This window comes from Narcine bancroftii, chromosome 12, assembly GCF_036971445.1.
Source record: "Narcine bancroftii isolate sNarBan1 chromosome 12, sNarBan1.hap1, whole genome shotgun sequence".
NCBI classification, from domain to species: Eukaryota; Metazoa; Chordata; class Chondrichthyes; order Torpediniformes; family Narcinidae; genus Narcine; species Narcine bancroftii.
This window is the reverse complement of record NC_091480.1, coordinates 72,516,313-72,542,066: the sequence shown is the minus strand read 5'-3', so window position 1 is coordinate 72,542,066 and position 25,754 is coordinate 72,516,313. Positions and strand designations below refer to the sequence as shown.

General features: G+C 42.5%; 1 protein-coding gene across 3 annotated transcripts in view; it reads right to left on the bottom strand.

Moving 5' to 3' along the window:
- The window catches only part of LOC138747530 (collagen alpha-1(XV) chain-like), a 108,991-nt gene extending 83,403 nt beyond the window's left edge, over window positions 1-25,588 (bottom strand). The window contains exons 1-4 of one of the 3 annotated variants that reach the window (XM_069906822.1): window positions 25,523-25,588; window positions 22,648-22,808; window positions 6,853-7,400; window positions 381-467 (exon numbers count right to left, since the gene is read on the bottom strand). In XM_069906822.1, coding sequence (XP_069762923.1) covers window positions 381-467; window positions 6,853-7,400; window positions 22,648-22,708 — 696 coding nt within the window. In that variant the 5' untranslated portion in view covers window positions 22,709-22,808; window positions 25,523-25,588. Of the gene's footprint in view, window positions 1-380; window positions 468-6,852; window positions 7,401-21,138; window positions 21,974-22,647; window positions 22,809-25,522 lie in introns of those variants that run through there. The other 2 variants (XM_069906821.1, XM_069906820.1) reach the window with 2 other exon arrangements.
- Window positions 25,589-25,754: the final 166 nt, after the last annotated feature.

Genomic DNA, 25,754 nt, shown 5'->3' with positions numbered 1-25,754 from the left:
CTTCTCCCATCCAGTTCACAACCTCACCATGAATACTGAGCATTTGAACCTTCCTGACTAAACTCCCATGTGGGATCTTGTCAAAGGCAATGTAGACAACATCCACAGCCTTTCCTTCATCTACTTCCTTCTGCAAGATTTGAAAGCCTTCCTCATTGTCCACAATGCCCTCCAATCTTTGTGTCACTTTCAAGCTTTTATTCCCTTTTAGCTTCTATTTCATCAGTCAGGACTGTACGTGCACCAGACCCCTCCCAAAACCCCAGCCCGACTGTTAATTGATGTCCTTTCACAATCCTGAAAGTGTTTTGTGGTGACTTACTGGCTAGGCATAGGAATTTGGTTCTACCCCTCAGCATCACCCCATTTGCAACTTTTACCTTGAGATCATCTTCATCGCACTCCATGTCCTCCAGTTTCTCACCATCCTCGGGATTTGGTGTGATAGACAACTGCTGAATGGCTCCCTGCAACAAAAATCAGCGAAGTGGCTTTGAGCTCAGGTAAAGGAGCAGGGATGGAGATGCAGGGAATGTTTCATTAAGGTACAGTGCCACCAAGCTGTTGGGATGTGGGAGACATTCAGCTAAACAAGTCTATACCAGCTCTTTGGAGAGTAACCCCATCAATCAGTGCCAATTATCCACTCACAAGTGCCTATCCACTTATTTTTCCAGGCACCAACTGATTCTGTTCCCACCATCCCAACAGCCAAAGAATTCCAGTTTCTGACCACTCTCTCAGCAAAAATAAAATCATAGCCGATTTGGATCTTGTGTCCTCGATCCCTGATCCTTGAATCATTTGATTATTGGAGACGGCTTCTGTTTATCTACTCGAGCTCTGCCAATCATGACTGTGTGCATCCTTCTCCCAACGTTCTGCACCACAAGGAGAACAACCCCCATCTCCTCTAGTCTAACAGCTGAAACCTCTCACCTCAAGAACCAGACCACTAAATATTTTAACAACTACTTTGTGCAATCTTCACCTCCTTCCTAGAGTGTGGCATTCAAAATTTGATGCTGTACCCTCGATGGAGTCTAAACAGTATTTTGAACAGGTTCAATACTTCTTCCTAGCTTGATTCTGTTCCCAGAGTTAGGAATCCCAGAACTCCATATGCTTAACCTTCCATCCTGTAGGATTTTGGCACATAAATTCAGTTTCTGAACACCCATTAGCCTGTATCACTGAGTTAATATTGTTTCCTCTGTTCCAGTGGTTCTCAACCTTTTTCTTTCCACTCACATCCCACTTTAAGTAATCCCTATGCCATCGGTGCTCTGTGATTAGTAAGGGATTGCTTAAGGTGGGTGGAAAGAAAAAGTTTGAAAAGCCACCTAATTGACTCATTATGTGCATGGTTTCAGAACTCCAAAGGAAATAGGCCAGTGACAATTTTTCTCAGGCAAAATATTTCAGTAACAAATGGGGCTAGAGCAGTGATTCTCAACCTTCCCTTCCCACCCACATCCCACCTAAAGCAATCCCTTACTAATCCTAGAGCACCTATGGCATAGGGATTACATAAGGTGGGATGTGAGTGGAAAGGAAAAGGATGAGAACCACCGGTCTATTCTTTCTGCCACACCACACTCTACATTAAATTTCAGGTGCCTTTTTTGCAGTCCAGCCCACTTTGTGCCATCACCCAAGTAATCGACTGCAACAGAAGACCAATGCCTCGTATCCTCCAGTCTGCAAAACAGTTATTCTGTTTGTCTTCAGGGGGTTGTATTTGAGCCCCTTCAAGCTGAATTCAGAGAAGAAATGTTAATGTTCCATTGGAGAAAATGGAAGCAGACCATGTCATCTCCTTGTGGAGCTAGCTGTAAAATCAAATCCAAATTCCTCTTAAATCTCAATCAACTCTCCTCTCCCCAGTCCTGCAACCCCTCTGTACCTCATTGGTCTTTGCTTTAAATGTGTACCCCCCATGTTCGTCACTAATCATAGCAGCCTCTGTCCATTAACGCTCTTTCAATTTATCCTCTCTAAACTCATAATAAAACCTAGCTATTCCCTGTAGGGAGTGGTTGCTGAGTGCCATGAGCAGCTAGACACTGTAACAGGCCAGAGGATTGCATTGGCATTTGCCAGTCCTGTACGAATCCAATCAAAGGGAGACTATGAAGAAGTTCTAATAAGGCAGCATGTTTAGTCTAGTGGGTATCGCAATGCTGTTACAGCGCCAGCGACCAGGCTTTGCTATTTGTAAGGAGTACATTCTCCTCCTGTATCTGTGTGGGTTTCCTCCAGATGCTCTGGTTTTCTCCCACCATTCAAAATGTACAAGGGTTGTAGGTTAATGGGGTGTAATTGGGCGGGACAGGCTTGTGGGCCAAAAGGGCCTGTTACCGTGCTGTCTGTCTAAATTTAAAAGAAAACAAAATATTTCATTGAAAATTGCTTTTCAAACAAATCTCTGCAGATTAATCATAATAACTGGTTTAGGATAATATGTCATATTCATTTATTTTGCCAAGTCTGTGGCAAGCAGTGCCTGTCAAGGATCGGTCTGTACAGCCACTCCAGGACGCACATATCAAACCCCACAAACTGACTGAAAGGGGCCATCACCATCCTATGGGATGGATAGCCAGAAGAAGAATATTTTGTTTACAAAAGGCTCTAAAAATGACCCTGGAAATTATAGGCCAGTGAGGCTGATGTCAGTAATAAGAGAATTATTGGAAGGTGCTCTAAGTGATCAGATATCCAATCATTTGGATAGCCAGGAACTGATTAGGATTAGTCAAACATGGTAGATCATGTTTAACCAATCTTGTAGAGTTTTTCGAGGAAGTTACCAGGAAAGTTGATAAAGAAAAGGCTGTGGATATTGTCTACAGGACTTTGACAAGGTCCCACATTAGAGGTTAATCAGGAAGGATCAGACACTCGGTGAAGTAATGACCTGGATTCAACAATGGTTGGACGGGAGAAGCCAGAGAGCAGTGGTGGATGATTGCTTCTCAAACTAGTGGTGGGCCTCAGGGATCAGTGGTGGGACCATTGTTGTTTGTCGACTCTACCAATGATCTGGATGACAATGTGTTAAATTGAATCAACAAGTTTGCAGATGACACTAAGATTGGAGGCGTTGTGGACAGCAAAGAATGTTTTCAAACATGCAAAGAGAAAAATAGGCTGAAAAATGGCAGATGGAATTGAATGCAGACACGTGTGAGGTATTGCATTTTGGAAGGACAAACCAAGAAAGGACATACACGGTAAATGATAGGCGACTGAGGAGTGCGGTAGAATGGAGGGATCTGGGAATACAGATACATAATTCCCTGAAAGTGGGGTCACAGGTGGATAGAGTTGTAAAGAGCTTTTAGAATATTGGCCTTCATAAATCAAAATATTGAGTATAAGATTTGAGATGTTATGGTAAAGTTGTTTAAGACATTGATGAGGCCAAATTTGGAGTATTGTGTGCAGTTTTGGTCACCGAACTACAGGAAAGATATCAGTAAGACAGAAAGAGTGCAGAGAAGATTTACTAGGATGTTGCTGTGACTTCAGGAACTGAGTTACAGGGAAAAGTTAAACAGTTTAGGACTTTATTCCCTGGGGCATAGAAGAATGAGGGAAGATTTGATAAGGTATTTAAAATTATGAGGGGGATAGACAGAGTAAATGTATAGGCTTTTTCCACAGAGGGTAAGTGAAATACAAACCAGAGGACATGGGTTGAGAGTTTAAGTGGAAAATTTAGGGGAACATGAGGGGAACTCCTTCACACAGAGAGTGGTGGATGTGTGGAATGAGTTGCCAGCTGAAGTGGGCTCAATTTTAACATTTAAGAAGAATTTGGACAGGTACGTGGATGGGAGGGGTATGGGGGGGCTATGGACTGAGTGCAGGTCAGTGGGACTAAGCAAAAAAAATAATGGTTCGTCACAAGGGCTGAAGGGGCCTGTTTCTGTGCTATAATGCTCAATGGTTCTATGGTTCTAAGATTGTATTGTTTCATTACAAATATAAAATGATGATGGTATACAACGATGAAAACATTTTACAAGCTGCTCAACGCCAGACTAATTAGGATGGACAGTGACTGTTGGCTTTTCCAGTCACAACACATTCAGGGAACCAATAAAACAGTGAATATCAATGCCTCCAATATTTGCAAAATATTCTGCATCAGACCTCTGCCAAGGTAAAGGTTCTATAAAACAAAAAAAATTGTAAATGTTCTATAAAATTATGTCATTAAAGTGACCCTATTTCCAAATGTGTATTGATTTCAACAGCATAACTGAACCCGCCAATTTCTAAGGAACAATCTTCTTAAAATGTGTAGAATTTATTGTGTGTTTTGAACAATCTTGAAGCAGTGAATCAATACCATATCGCCAAAGACTCAAGGTGTCCTAAACATATCCTCAAAGTCTAAACACAATAGACATGTAAGTTTTGTTTTTGTCTCCTTCACTGTTATAGATTCCAAAGGTCAAACCTCAAAGTCGTCTGCAAACCCGTACATAGAACCAAAAGTTCAGGAGGAACGGTGATCCAATAATGAATTGCTTTGAGATCTAATGGAAGGCCGAGTTCAATTTTTAAAAAACGTTATTTAAGTTTAAACATAGACCACGGTAGTAGGCCTTTCAGCCCATGAGTCCATGCCGCCTATTTACACCCAATTGACCTACACCCCCAGTACAGTTCAAATGTTGGGAGGAAACCAGAGCCCCCAGGAAAAATCCACACAGACATGGGGAGAACGTACAAACTCCTTACAGACAGCATGGTATTCAAACCCTGGTCCTAATCATTGGTGCTGCAACAGCATTGCGTTAACCACTAGGCCAACCGTTTTCAGAGTGAGGTATTTTTTCACTCCATTGAAGTCAGTAGTTCCAGCTAATTCTTGTCTTACATGCAGACATGGATTTCAATATAACTTGACATTCAGAGAAGACCCAACTCTTAATTCCAAATGCAAACATTGTTAATGTCCAAAGACTGAGTCAAATGAACCATTCATTCTTGGTGCAGTTAATGAACTAAAATGAAAACTCCTGCACTGAACTTCATCAAAGGTCGGAAGCAATCAATTTGACAGATCCCAAAGTCATGAAATAGTTCTCAGACACGAGTGCTTTAATTAATCTGCATCGCTAGATCTTGACATGACAAATGCTGTTAAGGTGCAATATGCATTGCCGTATGTCTTTTTATAAGCTCATTTCATCATTTCATCAGTTGATATAAGATGAGTCACTGTGTAAAATCAAGGTACCAGGCAGCTTAAGCAGCTGCCTGGAAAGGTAGTGGAAGCAAATACTTCCACAACATTTTTTAAAAAAAGATGAGTACTTGAATTGAATGGACAAGTCTATGAAGGAGTGGCTGTCACTGTTCATTTACACAAGGAATGAACATTATAAGTTAGACAAAGCTCTATTCTGGTCAGTAGGAATTCTGCCTCACCCACAGGAAAAAGAATCTCATGGTTGCATGTGATGTCATGACAATAAATCTGAACTTTGAATTCAGACTGTACCTGGCGTGGGCACAATGTATATTGACCAGAATGATACTTGACTCTGGGTTAACTTGAAGAGAGCAGTGGGGCAGCAGCATTCCACACTGGGCCATCCCCTTACTATTACATTACCTGCATTGTTGTTTATCTTCAGCTTCATCACCACAAAAGGTAATGCATTAAACTTACAATGAACATTGTCAGCAAGGACTCCTCTCAATTACCACTGGCACGCGATGGAGAAATTCACAAAGCAAGACTAACTTGGGGGGGAGTAGTCCAAATGGGAAAGGTCACCCACATCATGAGTGGGGCAGATGCAAGAGGCGGAATGCCCTCTTATTGCTAATGCTCTTACCCAAAGCACTGCTGCCCCACCCTAATTTACATCCCATTTAACCAGCATCCATTTGCTTGTTCTCTTCCATTGACTTCTAGTTGAGTATTGCCTCGATCTTGAGTTTCTCCAGTCCCTCTGTGGTCCCTCCATGGCTTGAGTTGCTAAGGTCCTAAATTTGGAATTGTCGTCCTGAATCTCTGCCCCATCACAATTTCCTTTTGAAGTTGCTTCTTCAAACGTACCTCTTTGACCAAGCTTTGAGCCATCTGCTCTAATTCTCCTCCCCACATGATTCAGGGCTACAGTAGCACCTTGTGAGGATGTTGGGACATGATTATCAGATTGAAGCCCCCACGTTATCAGTTCCTTTTGGATTATATGTGTGTAATTTTTTAATTGCTCAGGTTTTGAAAGAACTAAGAGGAACAGCTAAATGGAGAGATCATAAAGGACATTCACTGGTTTTTCAACCTTTTTCTTTCCACTCACATCCCACTTTAAGTAATCCCTATGCCGTCAGTGCCCTGTGATTAGTAAGGGATTGCTTCAGGTGGTATGTGAGTGGGAAGGGAAGGTTGAGAATCACTGCTCTAGACCCAATTGTTAATGAAATATTTTGCTTGAGAAAAATTGTCATTGACCCATTTCCTTTGGAGTTATGAAACTGTGCACATGATGAGACAATTAGGTACAATTAAAACAGTGGTTTTCAAACTTTTTCTTTCCACCCACATACCACCTTAAGCAATCCCTTACTAATCACAGAGCACCGATGGCATAGGGATTACTTGTGGAATGTAAGTGGAAAAAAGTTTAAAAACTACTGGTTTAATTAATTTAATGTCAGATTTTTTAGTAGGCAGCCATGTGAGCTATAACACCTTTCCATCTAAAATAAGAATTTCAACCTGGCTAATTACTCTAAAAGGATTACATTGGTGCATAGATTAATCTTAGATTTTGAAGATTTTAATCAAAGCAGCTGCACCAAAGCAGAAGAAGGACTCACAGTGTACTCATCTGTGTCCAGTGGTTTAGCATTAGCAATGAGTATTTTGGAACCTGCATGAAATTCCAGGGGCTCGGGGGACCTTTTGAATTTAAGATGTTGGGACCTTCGACATTGCTGGTGGAGAGTCACCATATTCCCCTCAACACTGATCCCAAGACGCGTCCATCGTTTACTTCTGGCTGACACCACAAAGGAAGCCATATTTTTGGAAACCTTCGAGTCAAGTGGTGTGTAATAAAACTCAACAATCTGGGTTCTGTTCCGCATTGGCAAGAGCTTCACCCCAAGGCACATGATGTTCTCAGCTGGATCCACCACGGCAAAGATCACCCCTCCTCTTTCATTGTTCTGCTTCAGTGTGGCAAGGATGGAGAAATCCTGGTAGAACTGTTCTGGAAAGAGGGTTCCGGCTGGGATTGGCGCAGAGGTGAAACCAGAGTCAAAAACAAAGCCAGTTCCTCCATCCAATCCCTGAACCTTGGACACATATGGAGAGTCTTCGGAGATGAGCTGTAGCAAGTTAATGTCCTCCTGCAGTCGGTTGCCTGGAAAACAAACACGATATTTTGTGAGACCTCTGACTCAGGGAATGCAGCTGATGTTCTTGTTGCTTTAGTAATTCAACCCAGTAAAGGCAAAAGGTGAAGCTGACAGGTGAGTCTGTTCTAATCTCCAGTTTGCTACTGATTTAAAAGTTCCACACTTACCTTTGCTGCAGAGCTAATATTTACGCATCCTTCTGACTTAGTTTAACATAGAGTGGGTGTGATGAGTTATATTATATAAAAATGTTTTTAAAAGAGATAGATTGTGGGGGGGGTGGTGGTTTAGTGTAGGTCACTTCACAAACAGATACTTACACTTCACATCTCATTTAAAATACAAGAGCTTTGCTGAAAGTGAGACACTGAGGCACCGAGAGCCTTTGCAAAGACAATAAAAATCTATTTTGGAAATGCTTTGCTAAGGAACTTCAAAAGCAGGTGTAAATGAAACAGTCCATGCTCAGAGGCTGATAAGATCTTCAGAGACTGGCTTCTGCAGTGGCTTTTGGCAGCTGGTGGAAAACCCCATTTTGAAGGCGGGTTGTGAGTTCTGAGTTCAGCCTGTTGAAAACCCTTGTAGTCCTTACAAGAGGAAATGGCCGGCTAGAGCGTTTCTCCTGAAATAAGGGAAACAAGAGGAACTCTGTGGTGACCTAGAAGAAGAGGTTATCACTTGGAAAACCCATGATGGGGCGAGTTTCTTAGGCAAGACACTGAGGATGACTGATGGAAGTAAATCAGTTGTGTGTGTCTCCAAGGAGCAACAAATCTCTCTCTGAAACCAATGAGAACCTTCCTGACCATTTACCTTTAAGCCCAAGAGCCTGGTGAAAATTCATAGAAGTTAGATTCTGTTCACAGTATAAGAATTGCCTGACACCGATGAACTTGGAGGAGTGAGAAGTGAGATTGGACTGTGAATCAAATAACTTTTCTGAATACACACACACACACACACACACACACACACACACACACACACACACACACACACACACACACACACACACACACACACACACACACACACATTACATACACATGCGCTTAGAATTAGAAGACGGTCAAGTCAGGTTAAGTTAATAGTAATAAGTTAAAGTTTGATCCTGCTTTTATGTTTAAAAGTAACTTTTATTTAAGTAACCATTTGCCTTGGTGAATTTCTATTGCTGCTGAGTTTTGGGGTCCTCTGGGCCCATAACATGGGAAATAAACGTTTTCCATTAACTATCAGATTCCTGGAGCAATAGATTCCCAGTTTGGTGTTGACCTTGCTAGCTGCCAGCATCTACAGTATTTCTTTTTATCTAACACCTTTCCTGATTACATTGGAAGCTGGCTTACCTTACCAGGCCAGTTCAGAATTCTCCTGCGTCAATTATCTCATTGAGGGATTGGAATCACTATGTAGTCCATAGCAAATCAGAGGCAATTTTTGTAATAAATTGTGAAAGCTCATGAGGTGGAAGTGATATTAAATGCTGGGTTTCTCCAATGTTTTCAGTCAGGAGTCAGGACCACATCCTGAACTGGACAGAAAGTATTATCACCAATTCCCGGGTGACCCCAGATAAACACAGACTTTGGTATTTAGCTTTTTGTTGATTACACAAAGCAATAGCAGAGAATTTTATAATAGAAGAGTTGCATTTGAAAGGCTTTGTGATCACAAGATTTAGGAGCAGAGTAGGCCAACTGGGCCCATCGAGTCTGCTCCGCCATTCTAATCATGAGCTGATCCATCCTCCCACTCTGCCCCATTCCCTGACTTTCTCACCGTAACCCTTCATGCCCTGACTAATCAAATACCTGTCAATCTCAGCTTTACATGTACCCAATCATCTCACTTCCACAGCGGCCTGTGGCAACAGGTTCTGCACATTCATGACCCTCTGACTGAAGAAATTCTTTTGCATCTCTGTTTTAAATTGACGCCCTTTTACCCTGAAGTTGTGCCCCCTTGTTCTAGACTCCCCTACTGTGGGAAACATCCTCACCACATCTACTCTGTCCAGGCCTTTCAGCTTTCAAACTGCCTCCTGTCCCCCCTCATCCTCCTGTACTCTATTGAGTCCAGTCCAAGAGCTGACAATCACTCTTCATATGCTAACCTTTTCATTCCTGGTATCATTCTAGTAAATCTTCTCTGAACCCTCTCCGATTCCAGTATGTCTTTTCTCAAATAAGCCCAAAACTGTTCACGGTTCTCCAAGTGAGGTCTCACCAGTGCTTTATCGTCTCAACATTACATCCCTGCTCTTATGTGCTCTTCCTCTAGAAATTAACGCCAACATTGCATTCGCCTTCACCGCCAACTTTACCAGGAAGTTAACCTTTAGGGTCTCCTGCATCAGGACTCCCAAGTCCCTTTGCATCTCGGAATTTTGAATTTTATCCCCATCTAAATAATAGTCTGCTACCAAAGTGCATGACCGTACACTTCCCAACATTATATTTCATCTGTCACCACTTTGCTGATTCTCCTAATCTACCCCAAGGCTCTCTGCAGCCTTTCTGTATCCTCACCCACCCTACCACCTATTTGGTATCATCTGCAAACTTGGCCACAAAGCCATTTATTCCACAATCCAAATCATTAATATACCACATAAAAAGAAGTGGCCCCAACACCGACCCCTGCGGAACACCACTGGTAACCTGTAGCCAAATCCTTTATTCCCACTCTCTGTTTCCTGTTGATCAACCATTGCTTTACCCATGCTAGTATCCTTCCTGTAATCCCATGGGCTCTCATCTTGTTTAGCGGCCTTATGGGTGGCACCTTGTCAAAGGCGTTTTGAAAGTCCAAATACAAGACGGTCCACTGCATTCTCCCGTTTATCCCACTTGTGATCAGTTCAAAAAATTGCAATTATACTAAGAGGAATAAAGATCAAAAATCTTAAAAAGCTAATCCATTCTCAGGACTGTTCTTAATGACAAGAACAATGACGTTTGTGTATCTGTATTAACACTGCATTGAGGTCATAAGCACCAAGTGGTTTAATGCTACATCAATGTTATAGTTATAACTTTGATCTGAATCCAATATTTAAGCTGATCTGGACCAAGGTTTTGTAAGTTCTGGACACACATCCTTGACCTCAGTCTCTTTTCGCCTGACCTGATGAGTGCCCCAGCATTGGTGTTTTAATTCCACAAGTATCTGACTAAACCTCTCTGGAATTAACAGAAACATTGGGTCATTCTTCTGCTCAGATTTCTCAAGTCATCTCGCCCAGCCATTCTCACCTTTTTATTTTTAAACTATGGCACCCTTCAGACTCTGCTCATAGTTTATGGGCCCCTTTCCCTGTGAAGCAGTCAAGTTTAGTTTGTTTCATCTGTACTTCTCTCTTACTGACTACATGAAAAACATTTAAAACAATTTATGCTGCATGAGATGAAATGAAAACAAGGCTTTTATTTCAATGTGCTGTTGCCTCCAGGAGGACTATAGAGAAAGGATGCTCGAACCCATTGAGTCAATGTCAGCTCTCACATCAATCCCACCAATCCCATTCCCACTTATTTCCTTGTCACCTCTCTCACATGTCTATCAACTCACATGGATTCTCTTACCACCCACCCCACAAGAGAACATTTACAGTAATCATCCAGCATAGCCAGTCTTTGGGAAATGAGAGGAATTCAGAGCTCTTGGTAAAATTACATGGTCATGAAGAAACAGTGCAAACTCTACACGGACAGCACCGGAGGTGAGGAATGAACCTCAGGAGCCTTGAGGGAGCAGCACCACCTGCTGCACAACTACACCAACCTTTCAAGCCCCTGACCTCCATATATAGAAATGAAATGGAATGTTGGAATGGAATCATTTATTCTCTGAAAAATACATCCAGAGAAAGTGATTTCATAAATTACAGACAATAGAGTCACAAATGAAGTGTGAATATTTTGTAAAGTACGATGAAGTATTAAGTACGCCGCGTTACAGGAAGGATTTGGTGGCAATAGAGAGAGTGTAGAAGAGATTCACCAGGATGTTGCCTGAAGTTATTGGGAGGGATGGGATTGGGCTGGGTTTATTCTCAATGGAAATTAGGAGGGAAAGGAATGAAGTAGAACCATAGACAATTACAGCATAGAAACAGGCCCCTTCAAGCCTTCTAGTCTGTGCCAACCCATTTTTTTGCCCAGTCCCACTGACCTGTGCCCAGTTCATAGCCCTCCATCCCTCTTCCATCCATGTACCTGTCCAAATACTTCTTAAATATTAAAATTGAGTCCGCATTCACCACTTCAGTTGGCAACTCGTTCCACACTCTCACCAGTCTCTGTGTAAAGAAGTTCCCCCTCATGTTCTCCATAAACTTTTCCCCTTTCACCCTTAACCCATGTCCTCTGGTTTGCAGCTCATCTACCTTCAATGGAAAAAGCCTGAAGTTTATAAAATTCTGAGGGCAATAGATAGAACCCTTTTCCCAGGGTAGGGGAGTCTAGAATTAATAATTAATTAATTATGTTTGAGACAAGAAGATAGAAATGTAAAGGAGATAGGAGATCTGATGGGTAAGTATTTCCACACAGAGGGTGGTGAATGTCTGGAATAGGAAGTACTGGAAGCAGATAACTTTTATTGGGCGAGTTCTTGGATAGGAAAGGCATAGAGGAATATGAACCTAATGCTGACAAATGGGATAAGTGTAGATGGGCCTTCATGACCATGATAAAGGTGAAGTGGGTCGAAAGAGCCTGTCTCTATACAACATTTCTCATTTCATATTTTTTATTCGAAGCAAGCTCCCTTTATGATGCATTTCTCATGTGTCCAGGCGTAATGATCCAATGACTTATTACAGATGATCAGTTTCTGTGCTTCTCCATCACTTGACCTCGGCATTTACTGCTCTCCTCTGCCTCCAGCTGTCATCCCTAACCATCTCGACAATCCTATTCAACGTTAAAGGAGTATTGAATTTATTGGTGATTTTTGGCAACATGTCTCATCCCGTTAGTGAGGGAGAGCTAATGCTAGAGTTTAAATTGATGTTTGTGACTCTACATTGAATAAGATAATAAAAATCATAATAAAATGTGCATGTTTAATCACATAATGGAGCTGACACATTAGTTCAAATGACCAGTCTCTGTGTAAAGAAGTTCCCCCAGAGTGGAGAGAGTGCAGAGAAGATTTACCAGAATGTTACCTGGGTTTAAGCATCTAGAGTACAGGGAGAGATTGGGCAGATTAGGTCTTTATTCTTTGGAGCGTAGAAGGTTGAGAGGGGATTTGATAGAGGTATTTAAGATTATGAAAGGGATAGACAGAGTGGATGTGGATAGACTATTTCCGTTAAGAGTAGGAGAGATTGAAACAAGAGGACATGAGTTAAGAGTTAAGGGGCAGAGGTTTAGAGGTAACATGAGGGGGAACTTCTTTACTCAGAGAGTGGTAGCGGTGTGGAATGAGCTTCCGGGAGAAATAGTGGCGGCAGAGTCAATTTTATTATTTAAGAAAAAGCTGGACAGGTATATGGATGAGAAGAAGGTGGAGGGCTATGGTCATTGTGCAGGTAGGTGGGACTAGAGAGGAGTGTTTGGTTCGGTGCGGACTAGAAGGGCCTAATGGCCTGTTTCCGTGCTGTAATTGTTATGTTATGTTATGCTATGACCTAAAAATGTTTTGCCGCTGATTTTCATTTGTACTCAGCAACTGATGTCTCTTGTGTCAGTGTCGAACAATAGTCGGCCAGCATTGATGGATTCCAGTTGCCCTGATACCGCTTTTCCATGGTTGCAATGTCCTGGTGAAACCTTTCACTGTGTTCGTCACTGACTGCACCAGGATCCGCCGGGAAGACGTCCCAGTGTGAATGAAAAAATGAATTTTCAATGACACGCTGCACTTTGTTTTGTCTGCTTGAAGTAGACTTAAAATATGATGTGAAACCACAAAAATAGGTAATATCTAAAAAACAGTATGTAATAGGAAAATTATAGGATGATTTTCATGATCAGCAGCCAAAATCCTTAAAATACACTTAAAAGTGTTGAGGAACTTGGCCATGTTTAAATACCCAAGTGACACACCTGCAGGTGCCCTATTACACAGCTGCAACCTGGGTGCCTTTGTCCAAGATACACTTGTCAAGACATTTTCCATTTACAACCTACCCTCTCAGCTGTAGAACGAACATGAACAGGAACATAGCTTTGCACTGAAAACTGAAGACCAGGAATTCAAAGGCATTTTTCAAATTCAAGTATATTTATTATCTGATTATAACAGATTTTTCTCATCCCTTCTCAATGCCTGAAGAACCCTCTTTAATTGTCAAATGTTAAGGGCCCCTTTCCTGATCTCATAAAACAAGACACCAGGACACTGGTGTGTGCTCCTCAGATTCTCAGACCTTCCCTAACCAAGAGGCCATACTTAAGTCTGATTCCTGCATATGTTTTCACAGTAAAAGCTTTGAGTAACCATGAAGCAATGTATGACTAATATTTAAGTTAAACAGGAAAGTTTGCAAATGCCGTGATTCAGTGCATTACAACAAAAGTGTTGGAGAAACTCAGCAGGTCACCCAGCATCTATGGGAAGCAATGGGATAGAACCAATGTTTTGGGCCTGAGCCCTTTGTCGGAGTAAGAGCAAAAAGCAGTCAGCTCACTGAATTAAAAGGTGGTGGAGAAGAGGAGAGGAGGGAAGAAGGGGCAGGGGAGGAGCACAGGCCTACAGGCAAGAGGTCATAGGTGGGTATGGGTAGGAGGACAGAAGAGAAAAAAAAAGCTGAGGTGATGGGGGGTTATCTCCCTTTGCTTCCCACCGTTACTGTGATACTTGCCGAATTTCTCTAGCATTTTACCTTTTTATGTGCAATATGGTCAGTCCTGACCAAGTTAAATATTAGTAATGCAATACAAAAAAATGCTAGAGAAATTCGGCAAGTATCACATGATTCTCACATAATACTACATGCAGAATGTAACATACATAAATCCTTTAACTTTTGTCTGATCCTTCCAATCTGGTTTGTATTGGATGCAAACCAGAGCTGAAACCATTGACCGCATCACACTAAATTGAAATTAACAGGATGAAGATGTCACCAGATCATTGTGTGTCAGATATTAGCAAAACATGTTAAACTTCAAAATGCCTTGAAGTATTTTCAGTGAGGAACAGAAACTAAAATTAGATCTGAAATGTTAATTCTGCCTCCCTTTTCACAGATGACCTGCTGCATTTTCTGAATTACAAGTGAAGTTGCAAGATAGTTGCATCTCCAAGCTGCCCGGTCACATTCAGAGAGAGTTGTACAAATGATGTAGGTCAGTTCTCCAACCTAAAGCAATCATCTTCTGATCAGGTCAGCAGACATTACATGTTTCAAATCAGATGGCCACAATACAAGCAGGAACACTGATTAGATTTATTGTTGGCAAAAGCAGCAAGCGCCGCAAAGATATTTGTTAGATAAAATTATCTTACTTGGAGAAAAAAAAGATGTGAGTTAATTCCATTGTCTATTTCCATTACTCTTTCCCAATTTCCTTTTCATCTTGAGTTACACTTGCTGAAAACAACCAGATGCATTGTGCAATATAAAACAAAGAAAATTGAACTATTCAGTTATTAAGATACCTTCTGCAATCTAGACTTCCCAATAGAGATGCATCCAATGCATTACCATTTCAATTGATGTTTAGTGTTTTTCCTTCTCTAGGTAATAGGATTAAGAATGAACTCAGCTGCTTACAGCTTTTCCTGCCTATGCACAATTGCAATTTTAATTCTGACCTCAATCTCAATACCTTGAATGTTGACTATTCCGACAGTGTTCCCATAAGAAGGAATCAACTCCTCACCATCCTTCGCTGTGGCCCAAGAGGGTTCTGTCACTTTGGGCTCTTCGGTTGATGGGGTGGTCTCATCATCTGCGCTCCACCACCATGATCTTGATGGATGGAAGAGGCTACAAAGCAGCAAGAAACCTCTGGGACTGAAGAAGGACAAATACATCACAGGGTCAAGCGTCGCTCAAGAGAGGAATTGAAATTGGAATCTACTCTCTTGAAGCAAAGGTTTTAGTGGTTGTCCAGATAGCTGTGTGTCATTACACCACTCTCCTCGTGAGGGTCCAGGTGAGACTGTGCTCTGAAATCAGCTGCAAGTGCAACTTGGCCTTGTGAACATTTTATTATCCTCCTCAAACCCTGATAGCTGGTCAAGGATGACTGTCTGGCTCATTCCCAACAGAACTACATATGTTTGTCTGTTCACAAGGTTGTTTCCAATGTGCAGTTATAGAGAAAAGAAGGCCATGGGCAGTCCAAGACCATCCCCCTCTCTCACACATTCTCTCAATCTCTCTCTCTCTGAAATTTCTATTTAGATACAATACATGACATAAATATAAAATCTACTTTACAAGATACGATACATAAAAAGATGCTCAATAATATATTCCCATTTAATTTCACCTTGCTTTCTATTTTGAAGTGGGAAGTACTTTGACAGTTTCCATGGATTGTTTGAATAAACCACTTTGAACTCTCACACAAAATGCTGGAGAAACTCAGCAGGGAGGCACCATCTATAGAAAATGATAGATAGTCAACGTTTCAGGTTGGAACTATTCATTCAGAATAGGAGAGTCAATATTTTGGGTCAAAATCCTTCATTAGTCAATGTTTCACGTCTCTGCTTTGAGTTCTACTCACTTCACCCACCCATTGTAATAAAACTTCTCTAAATGTGGCCTCTGCTCGAAAGTTTCTCCAGCTTGGGACTAATGAATATTGGGAAACTTCCATCCAATCTATTCATTAGTCCCAAGCTGGAGAAACTTTCGAGCAGAGACCATGTCGGCGCAAATTTTTTTCACTTTTGGGTCTTTTTGTTTTTTGGAACTTCAGATAAGGGGTACCGTACTGAGGTTTCCAGACTCCCACCTGTTTAAACAAATCCCCCTCAAGACCTCCTATCTCTCCCATCAAATCCCTGCTTCTGCCTTACACACCTCTACCATCAGAAATTTATTGTACCATAAGAATATAAGAAATAGGAGCAGGAGTTGGCCATCTGGCCCGTCGAGCCTGCTCCACCATTCAATGAGATCATGGTTGATCTGATGAAAGGGTCATCAAAGACCCACACCATCCAGTACACGCACTGTTCTTGCTGCTGCAAACAGGAAAGAGGTATCAGTGCCACAAGACTCGCACCACCAGGTTCAGGAACAGCTGCTCCCCCTCCACCATCAGACTCCTCCATGACCAACTCAATCAGGGACTCACTTAAGGACTCTTACTTGTGGACTTTATTGATTTTCTTTGTTTTTTCTGTATTGCCCAAACAGTTTGTGCATATTCGTTATCTGTTTACAGTTCTTTATTTGTGTACATTGTGTACGGTTTATTTTTTGCACTACCAATTAGTAGTAATTTCTACCTCGTCCGCAGGAAAAAAGAATCTCCGGGTTGTATGTGATGTCATGTATGTACTCTGGCAATATATCTGGAATAAATAAAATAAAAATTTCCTCTTGCCTGCCTTTTCCCCATGCCCCTTAATTCCCCTACTATGTAAAAATCTATCCAACCCTTGTCTTAAATATATTTACTGAGGTCGCCTCCTGCTTCAATGGGCAGCAAATCCTACATATTCACCCCCTTCTGGGAAAAGCAGTTCCTCCTCATCTCTGTCCGAAATCTACTACCTTGGATCCTGAGGCTAGTTCTGGTCTTCCCCTAGTTCTGGTCTTCCCCACCAATGGAAACAACATACCTACTTCCATCTTATCTATGCCTTTCATAATTTTATGTGCATCTTATATTCTTATAATATTGTATATTATTATACGTATTTTACTATCTACACTATCTATCCACTTCATAACTTTACATGCCTCTATCAGGTCACCCCTCAGCCTTCTGTCCTCTAGGGAAACAAACCTAGCCATAAATACCTAAGTGCTCCGTTCCACGCAACATTCTGATGAATCTCAAGTTCAAATTTATTATCATCTGATTGTACATTGTTACGAACTAATAAACCTTTATTAATACTAACTGTGGTGCACTGTTAGCCAGAATCAGACACACACAAAGATAAAGACTGTACAACAGGCTTTAATTCGCAAAGACTTCCACAGAGCCAGGCTGGCTGTGGCTGCAGCAACTCAGTGTAAGGCCTCGGGAGGCCGGTGCAGGCTTATATCCCGGAGGGTGATTGACACCCGACTGGGTGGGGCTTGATCCATTCAGGCCCACTGATTGGCACCCAGCCAGGTGTTGTCCTGTCCCCTTACACTCCTGCAGGTACAGAGATTTCCCCCTGCAATAGGCCGGTGGTGTACCACCACACTAACAAAGGAACAATCATGGAAAATTTACCAGACAATGGTAAATTCAAAATAATAATTTTTATTAAACCATTAATAACATAACATTCCTTTACTTAACTCTAACTCTAAATTTAACCCCTCTATGCGCAAATGTAAATGTGTGTGTGTGTATTAAAGTCCAAAATCATCACAGACTAAACTTGATCCTGAAAAAGTCATTTTTAAAAGTCCAGTTTCAAACATCTTGTTGAACTTCAGGGTCCTTTCAAAGAACAGTTCAGAAGTAATTATGAAGAGCTTTTAAACATATTTTCAGATCTCTTTCAACTCACAATTCTCTTGATGAAATATCTTTCCATAGAGAGATTCTTCAAACAGGAGTGACCGTTTTCTGGGCACAAATGAGAAATGGCCTTACTTATTTAAAAGCTACTTATGTTGTATCTTCTGTGAATAGGATAATACAGGCCCTGTCTTTCCAGGAGGTCAGGTTTTCTCCTTCTTCAGTTACTTCTTAAGAGTCACGGTGTTTCCATCCATGATGAGGCTGCATTCTTTATTTTCAAAAGAATAGTCAGAAAGTGGTTTCCCTTTTGAAATCCACTTATTACTGTACTTCCCTTTTATTAGGAGTAACACATAACAGCACCTATTCTGGTTACTGCAATTCAACCCTGTCTTTCACTAGCTTTCAATTCCTGCACTTGTCACAGGGTCTTGACTTCTGAATTGATCTGAAAATGACTCTCTGCCTTCAGAATATAATTCTTTTCATTCGGCTCAAAATATTAATCAGATGAAAGCAAAGTTTTTACAGAATTGCCTATAATATTTAACCGTTCCTAAAATTCTGTACAGACTTCCGGTCTGACCTCCTTGACACCGTTCCATTTCCAATTTCCATTCTAAACCTCACGACCATCTTTTAATCAAGGATTAAGTTGGCCCTCTGTACTAATACCTCCTTGCGGGACTGGATGTCACATTTTGTTAGTGATGCTTCCATAGCATATAGTTATAGCAGTAATTGTAGATATGTGTCAATAAGGTTGCAAAGTGATAGTCTTGAATACCCAAAGAAAATACTGGAGGATACGTTTAAAGTAAGTAAAGGAAAATTTAGGGGTGATATCAGAGGTAAGTTTTATTATTACACAGAATGTGGTATGTGCCAGGAATGCATTGCTGGGGGTGGTGGTGGAGGCTGGTACTGTGATAATACAGATTCTATGTGTATATGTACAGATTGTTGTGCAGGATGACTGTGATTGGCTGAGAGCGTAGCCACATCTACTGGCAGGTCTTAAAGGGTTCCTCCTAGCCAGACCAGGTCATTCTGGACTGGTCGACCTACTTGTGATATGCTTCAGTCTTCTAGTTATAAAAGCCTTGGTTTGGATCAACAAGCCTTTGATTATTTAGATCCACTCTTCAGGTACAATAGGGACATTTTTTAAAAATCCTCTTAAATAGGCACATGGATGCAAGAAAAATCAAGGATTCTGGGTGTCAGGTGGGGAAGGATTAGATTGTTTTGGAGTAGGTTTCCATAGGCTGGCACAACATCATGGGCTGAAGGATCTGAACTATGCTGTAATGTTCTATGTTCTAAAGCAAGTGGCATGACTTTTAAATCCATTCACATAATGTGGACGTTACCTGAAAAACCAGCATTTATTTTCTGTCCCTAATTGCCTCTGAACAGAGGGGGTAATAAGGAGCAGACTACATCAGTGTATGTTGAATGTTCTCGAGTACTTCGACGTTAGGGATGAAAGTGCTCCCTAACGTCGAAGTACTCGAGGTGGCAGAGGTCGACAGCATCGAGTCCACGCTGCTGAAGATCCAGCTGCGCTGGGTGGGTCACGTCTCCAGAATGGAGGACCATCGCCTTCCCAAGATCGTGTTATATGGCGAGCTCTCCACTGGCCACCGAGATAGAGGTGCAGCAAAGAAGAGGTACAAGGACTGCCTAAAGAAATCTCTTGGTGCCTGCCACATTGACCACCGCCAGTGGGCTGATATCGCCTCAAACCGTGCATCTTCGCGCCTCACAGTTCGGCGGGCAGCAACCTCCTTTGAAGAAGACCACAGAGCCCACCTCACTGACAAAAGGCAAAGGAGGAAAAACCCAACACCCAACCCCAACCCACCAATTTTCCCCTGCAACCGCTGCAACCGTGTCTGCCTGTCCCGCATCGGACTTGTCAGCCACCAACGAGCCTGCAGCTGACGTGGACATTTTACCCCCTCCATAAATCTTCGTCCGCGAAGCCAAGCCAAAGAAGAACATCAGTGTATCTACAGGAGTCATCTACAGTATCTGGTGCTCCCTTTATGGCCTTCTCTACATCAGAGAGACAGGGCTGGGTGAGACAGCATTAATGACAGGGATCTCCCAGCGGCCAAACATATTAAATCCGCGCCCACTCACATCCGTGCCATGCTCACATGACTGTCCATGGTCTCATGTATTATCCCACCAAGACCACCCATAAATTGGAAGAATAACCCTTGATTGTCCATCTGGGCACACTCCAACTGGATGGCATTAACATCAACTTCTCCAGTTTCTGCTAGCCTGCTCCCCGATCTCCCACCTTTCCCCTTCCCTCTGTCTTCTTCCTTCAGCTCTCTACCCACTTCCCTCTCCATTTACAGAGCCATCCTTCCTTCCCCTATTTGCTCTTGTGCCCTCCCTCCCTTGTCCACTTATAACCTCCTGTCTTTGGAACCATGCTCCACCACCCCCCCCCCACCCTTCCCCCGCAACCATTTTGTTTGGGTGCCTGCTGAGATTTGCTCATGCCTTATTAAAGGGCTCCAACCCAAAATGTCTGTGATGTATCTTTATCTTTGCAATATAAAGGGCACTGTTTGACTGAGTTTCTCCAGCCTCGTGCTGTTTCTTACCTCGTCCCCATCTTTGTAATGATGTTAGCTTCAGCAAAATTGGTCACAGGTTTAATGGGAGAAGGGAAACGCAAGCTCCATGTTGTGGTGAGAGTTCTTATTGAAGGATACTAAGAAGGTAGAGGGAAGAGAAAAAACTCCATGGCAGATGGAGATGGGAAGGAGGTGAGATTCAGTGGTGATGGGGGAAGGTAATCCTGCCAGCAGGTAGACAAGGCACAGAGAGAGAGAGTGAGAGAGAGAGAGAGAGAGAGAGAGAGTGAGAGAGAGAGAGAGAGAGTGAGAGAGAGAGAGAGAGAGAGAGAGAGAGAGAAAGAGGAATAATAATAGGTCAGCATCTGTCAAAAATAATATCTTGGCAGGTCCTGTTCTGCAATATCCTGAGGACGCTTCAGTTGTGGTTTAGTTCAATAACACAGAAACAAAATGGTGTGTGGAGTAGGTGGCTATTCACAGCACAAATCAGGAGAACAGACAAGAACAAGCAGGATCTGTGTGACAGCACTGACCTGATGTAGTGGGGGCTGTATCTGTTGCTGAAGTTGTGCCGGTTCCAGTTATCACTGAGGTAGAACTGAAAAGTTCAGACGTACCATCGTTTTCTTCATTTTCCCGAGTGTGATTGGCATCTCCTTGACTGAGATCTGATTTGGTGTATGTGAGGGTCTCCGCCGTGCCAGGTTCATGCCTGCTACTTTCAGTCACAGAGCTGGTTGTGGAGGCAAAGGATTCAGAAATTTTACCAATTTGCCCCAAAGTTGCAGCAGTTCCTGCCGGTTGCTTTGCTGGTGTGATTGCAAGTTGCAGCACTGCAATTTCCGCAGGTTGAGTTGCTTCAGTCCCAGGTTGCGTTGCTGTAATATCTGCAGTTTGAGTTGCTTCAATTTTGACGTGGAGCGCTTCTGCCATGTTTACAGGTTGATTTGCTTTCGCCTCAGCAGTGACTGGGTTTTGAATTATCCCCCTCTCCTCAGGTTGCATTATAGTTTCCGGAGGAAGAGTTATAGGTTTTGGCTTTAGGTTATTTCTGAACCAATTCCACCATTGGGAGCCTCCAGGAGTCAGGAGGGTGCACATCACAAGAAAACTCAAAGTCCTTGTGAATTTTAAAGCCATGTCAAAATTACAAACAGAGATAGAAAACAGACTAGCATAAAAATCTGGCTTACAGCCTTACAGAAGTATGCATTATGAATGGAAGTTCGAGAGAGCTCTTTTGAGACTTCAGATCTGTCAGTCCTAATACAGCATGGATCTCTAGGCAGTAGTGAATAGATTTAACCTTTAGTACCTGAAATGTTTCGATACACCCTGTTCTGTGCCCATAAACAGATGAGCTGTTATTTACTTGCACCAATGACAGAAGTCTCAGTCAACTGAAGCCAGAGTTTCAATTGGTCGTGATAAACAAGAAACTATATTATTGCAATTTAGGCTCTCTGGTCGGATGTGGCAAGTGGTTCAAAGGGTTTGTTTACTGACCACCTACATGTACAGGGATTTTACAGAAATGCAAACGTAAAATCTCCAGCCCGTTGGACTCTGCTTTTGGTAAGTTGTTCTGTGCACGTTGTTTCTTGTGATCCAAACCTTAACGTTCCTAGATGTTATTCTGAAATACCGGAAGACGCCAATGCATTGCAAATTGCAGGTTTGAAAAGCAATTATTTCACATCGCTTTAAAAGTCATTTCTGTTTAGTGTAGAGAAGTGTGCATTCAAATGACCTTTAAATCTCCCTTTGCAGAGATTTCCCTCCTTCCCATCACCAGACAACCCTTAAAATACAAATTTAATTGAATTTGGACATGCTGCACGGTAACAGGCCCTTTTGACACACAAGCCCGTGCCACCCAATTACACCCAATTGACCTCCAACCCCTGATACTTTGGAACAGTCAGAGGAAACTGGAGCCCATGGGGAAAGCCCATGCAGACACAAGGAGAACAAACAAACTCCTTACAGACATCATGGGATTTGAACCCTGGTCTCTGGTGCTGTAATAGCGTTGCACTAACCTGGGGACCCAACACAGCCACCATGACTCCACTGTGCCCTCTCCAGTCTTTCAGCTATCATCAAACTATGACTCGTTGAAGACTTGAGCCCTCCATCAATTCATGCCAAGAACAGAGAGAAGAGATGATTGAAGATTTGGACAACAGGCGAAATTTCTGATCTAGTGATGAATGGGAAATGAAGGAAGTGAAAGATTTTTAAAATATATATTTCTGGGTTTTTCTCAGTCTTCACCATAGTCAAGCACCTTATAGACATGTTGTAATATGTTTTTGAGATATACAGTAATACATGTTGGCACAGGGCTCCACTGTGTACATAAATTAGCATATGGGCTTAAATGCCGATGGGCATATTCTTCTGACTCTTTCAGCTGTAAAACTCCTGGAGGGAGTTAGCTGAGAGAGTACTAATCCACTCCTTAAATAGAATCCATCTAAAGAATAAGATCCATTTACAAATTGACCAAAATGTCCATACGGACTTCATTTCTTACAACTTACAAGGTGGCACGATTAGTGTAGTGGTTAGCGCGATGCTATTTCAGCGCCAGCGACCTGGCTTTGAATCCCACGCTGTCTGTGAGGAGTTTGTATGTTCTCCCTGTGCCTGCCTGGGTTTCCTCTGGTTTCCTCCCACCGTTCAAAAACCATCTGGGGTGGGGGAGGGGTTGCAGGTTAATTAGTGTAATTTGGGGGCATTGGTTCATGGGCTGGAAGGGCCTGTCGCTGTGCAGTGTTTCCAAATTAAATAAGAAAAATTAATCAACTAACTTGCCATTTTCCTAGGCAAGAAAAATAATGCTCATCAAAATAGTAAAGATGATGTAACATGAAGGGATGCCCATCAGGTCGGGCAAGAAGGGTGGTTTCTACCCAGGCAGGTCGAAAGTCAGACAACCATGTCAACCCCAAGGTCAGACCTACTGACAGGTAAAGGCACCCTCCAAATGGTCCCCCTCCTCACCTTTGGTCTCATGGGCTGGCCCCCTAGCCAGCTGCAGGATAAAAACCCAATGAATTAACTAGTTCATTCTTTTCCCTTTGAGACTAATCCAGGTTTGCAGCCACAGGTGACGCTGGCAGACTAATTGTAAGGTGTGTGCCAGTAAAGGATGGGGGCTATTTGTGGCATGCACCCGGGAGAGACTGACACGTTCCTCCTGTTTTACAATTGTCCAATTGGATTTCAAAAGCATGAAAATACCTCATTTGTGAAATGGAATAAGAGCAACATATGTAAACCATAAAACCTGCTCTCTGGAATGTTTTGTCTTCACTTGGTACAGATGTTGAGCTGCTTTGTGTGTTTCATTTTTTTTCTATTTTCATTTCAGATTGTCTCCATTTCCAATTTTATAGGGATTTTTGTGTAACTCAACATTCTGCACCTGGATTGCACTGGGAATTGAGTGCAGGTACCAAAGTGGGTCTGGTGTTTTGGCTTATTATAAATACAGCAAGTTTAAAAGCACATCGTGGGTAAATCCAGAGTTCAGCAATGTTGTGTGCCGAGATGTTAACAAACATTCATTGAGGTGGGTTGACCAGATGGCTCAAAAAGCACATATCACTTGACAACCTCGGTCTATGCCGGGGGTGACCAAACTGCGGCTCGTGAGCACATGCTGCTAATTGACACAAATGTGTGGCTCATGGCAGTATTTTGGCATGTACTGTTAGTGGGTGTGGCTTGTGGTCATGTGATTGTGATTGTGATGCACGTGGCTATGTTGTGGGCAGTAGGATTAGCAGGTGAAATTGTGATCCAGGCCTCCCACTCATCTGATCTTCCAACGCCCCAGCCTCCCACCCATCCAATCTCCTGATTCCCCAATCACCTGCCCATCAGATCTCCCGATGCCCCAGTCACCCACCCATCCAATCTCCTGATTCCCCAATCACCCGCCCATCAGATTTCCCGATGCCCTAGTCACCCACCCATCCAATCTCCCAACACCCCGGCCTCCCACTCATCCGATCTCCCGATTCCCCAGTCACCCACCCGATCTCCTGTTGCCCCAGCCTCCCGCCCATCTGATCTCACAATAACACTTATGTTATATAACAATGCCCTAGCCTCCCACCCATCAAATCTCCCGATTCCCCAGTCACCTGCCCATCTGATCTCCCGATGCCCCAGTCATCCACCTATCTGATCTCTCAATGCCCTGGTCACCCACCCATCTGATCTCCCGACACTCAGGTCACCCACCTATCTGATCTCCCGATGCCACGGCCACCCACCCATCCAAGATTCTGATGCCTCACCCTCTGGAGCTCCCTATCCATCAAAACTCCCGACATCCCAGCCGTGGACTCTCACCTAGGCCCCGGTTTCCAGCTCACCTATAGGAGTTCCCAACATCTCAAACACGGACTTACTACCCGGTCCCGGCCAGCCATCCATCCGAGCTCCTGATGCCTCAAACAACTCAGGTACTTACCACGATCAAAATTTGTGTGTGTGTAATAATTGACCCCCTAAATTTTACCCTAAAAATTGGTCCACAAAATTCAACTATTACACCAATATATACAGTATGTATTCTATTTGATTATTGAAACCAATACAAATTAACAGTTTAAAAACTACATACATGAATAATTATAATTACTTACAAGTATTTGTTAATATTTATATAAATTTTTTGTATCAAAATGTATATGTAAGAGTAAAAACGTGTAAGTAACATTTTTTTCATGCCTTGCAACTGTCAAAATACTGAAGTTCATCGTATGTGTGGCTCTTAACTTAAGCAAGTTTACCCTCCAAACATCCTTCTTAAAACTTTAAACACACACATTTTCTGACTTTTACATTTCTAAAATAGAGTAATTGACCTAAAAGGTTAACGTGTGGTGACCCACTTACCAGCAAGCAAACCGGCTCCAGAAATGGCGGGTCTGCTGTGGAAAACGCGGGAAATTGACCTGCGTCCAACACAGGTTTTTATCTGGGCTGATGACATCTCTGATGATGTCACTTCCTGTCCATGTGACAGAAGCAGCATGCAAGCCTGGAGTGTCAGTCTTGCACTAGACTCCACAGTGTGTACATCGACTTCTGCTCGTATACATCAACTCGACAACGTGTACAGCGATTC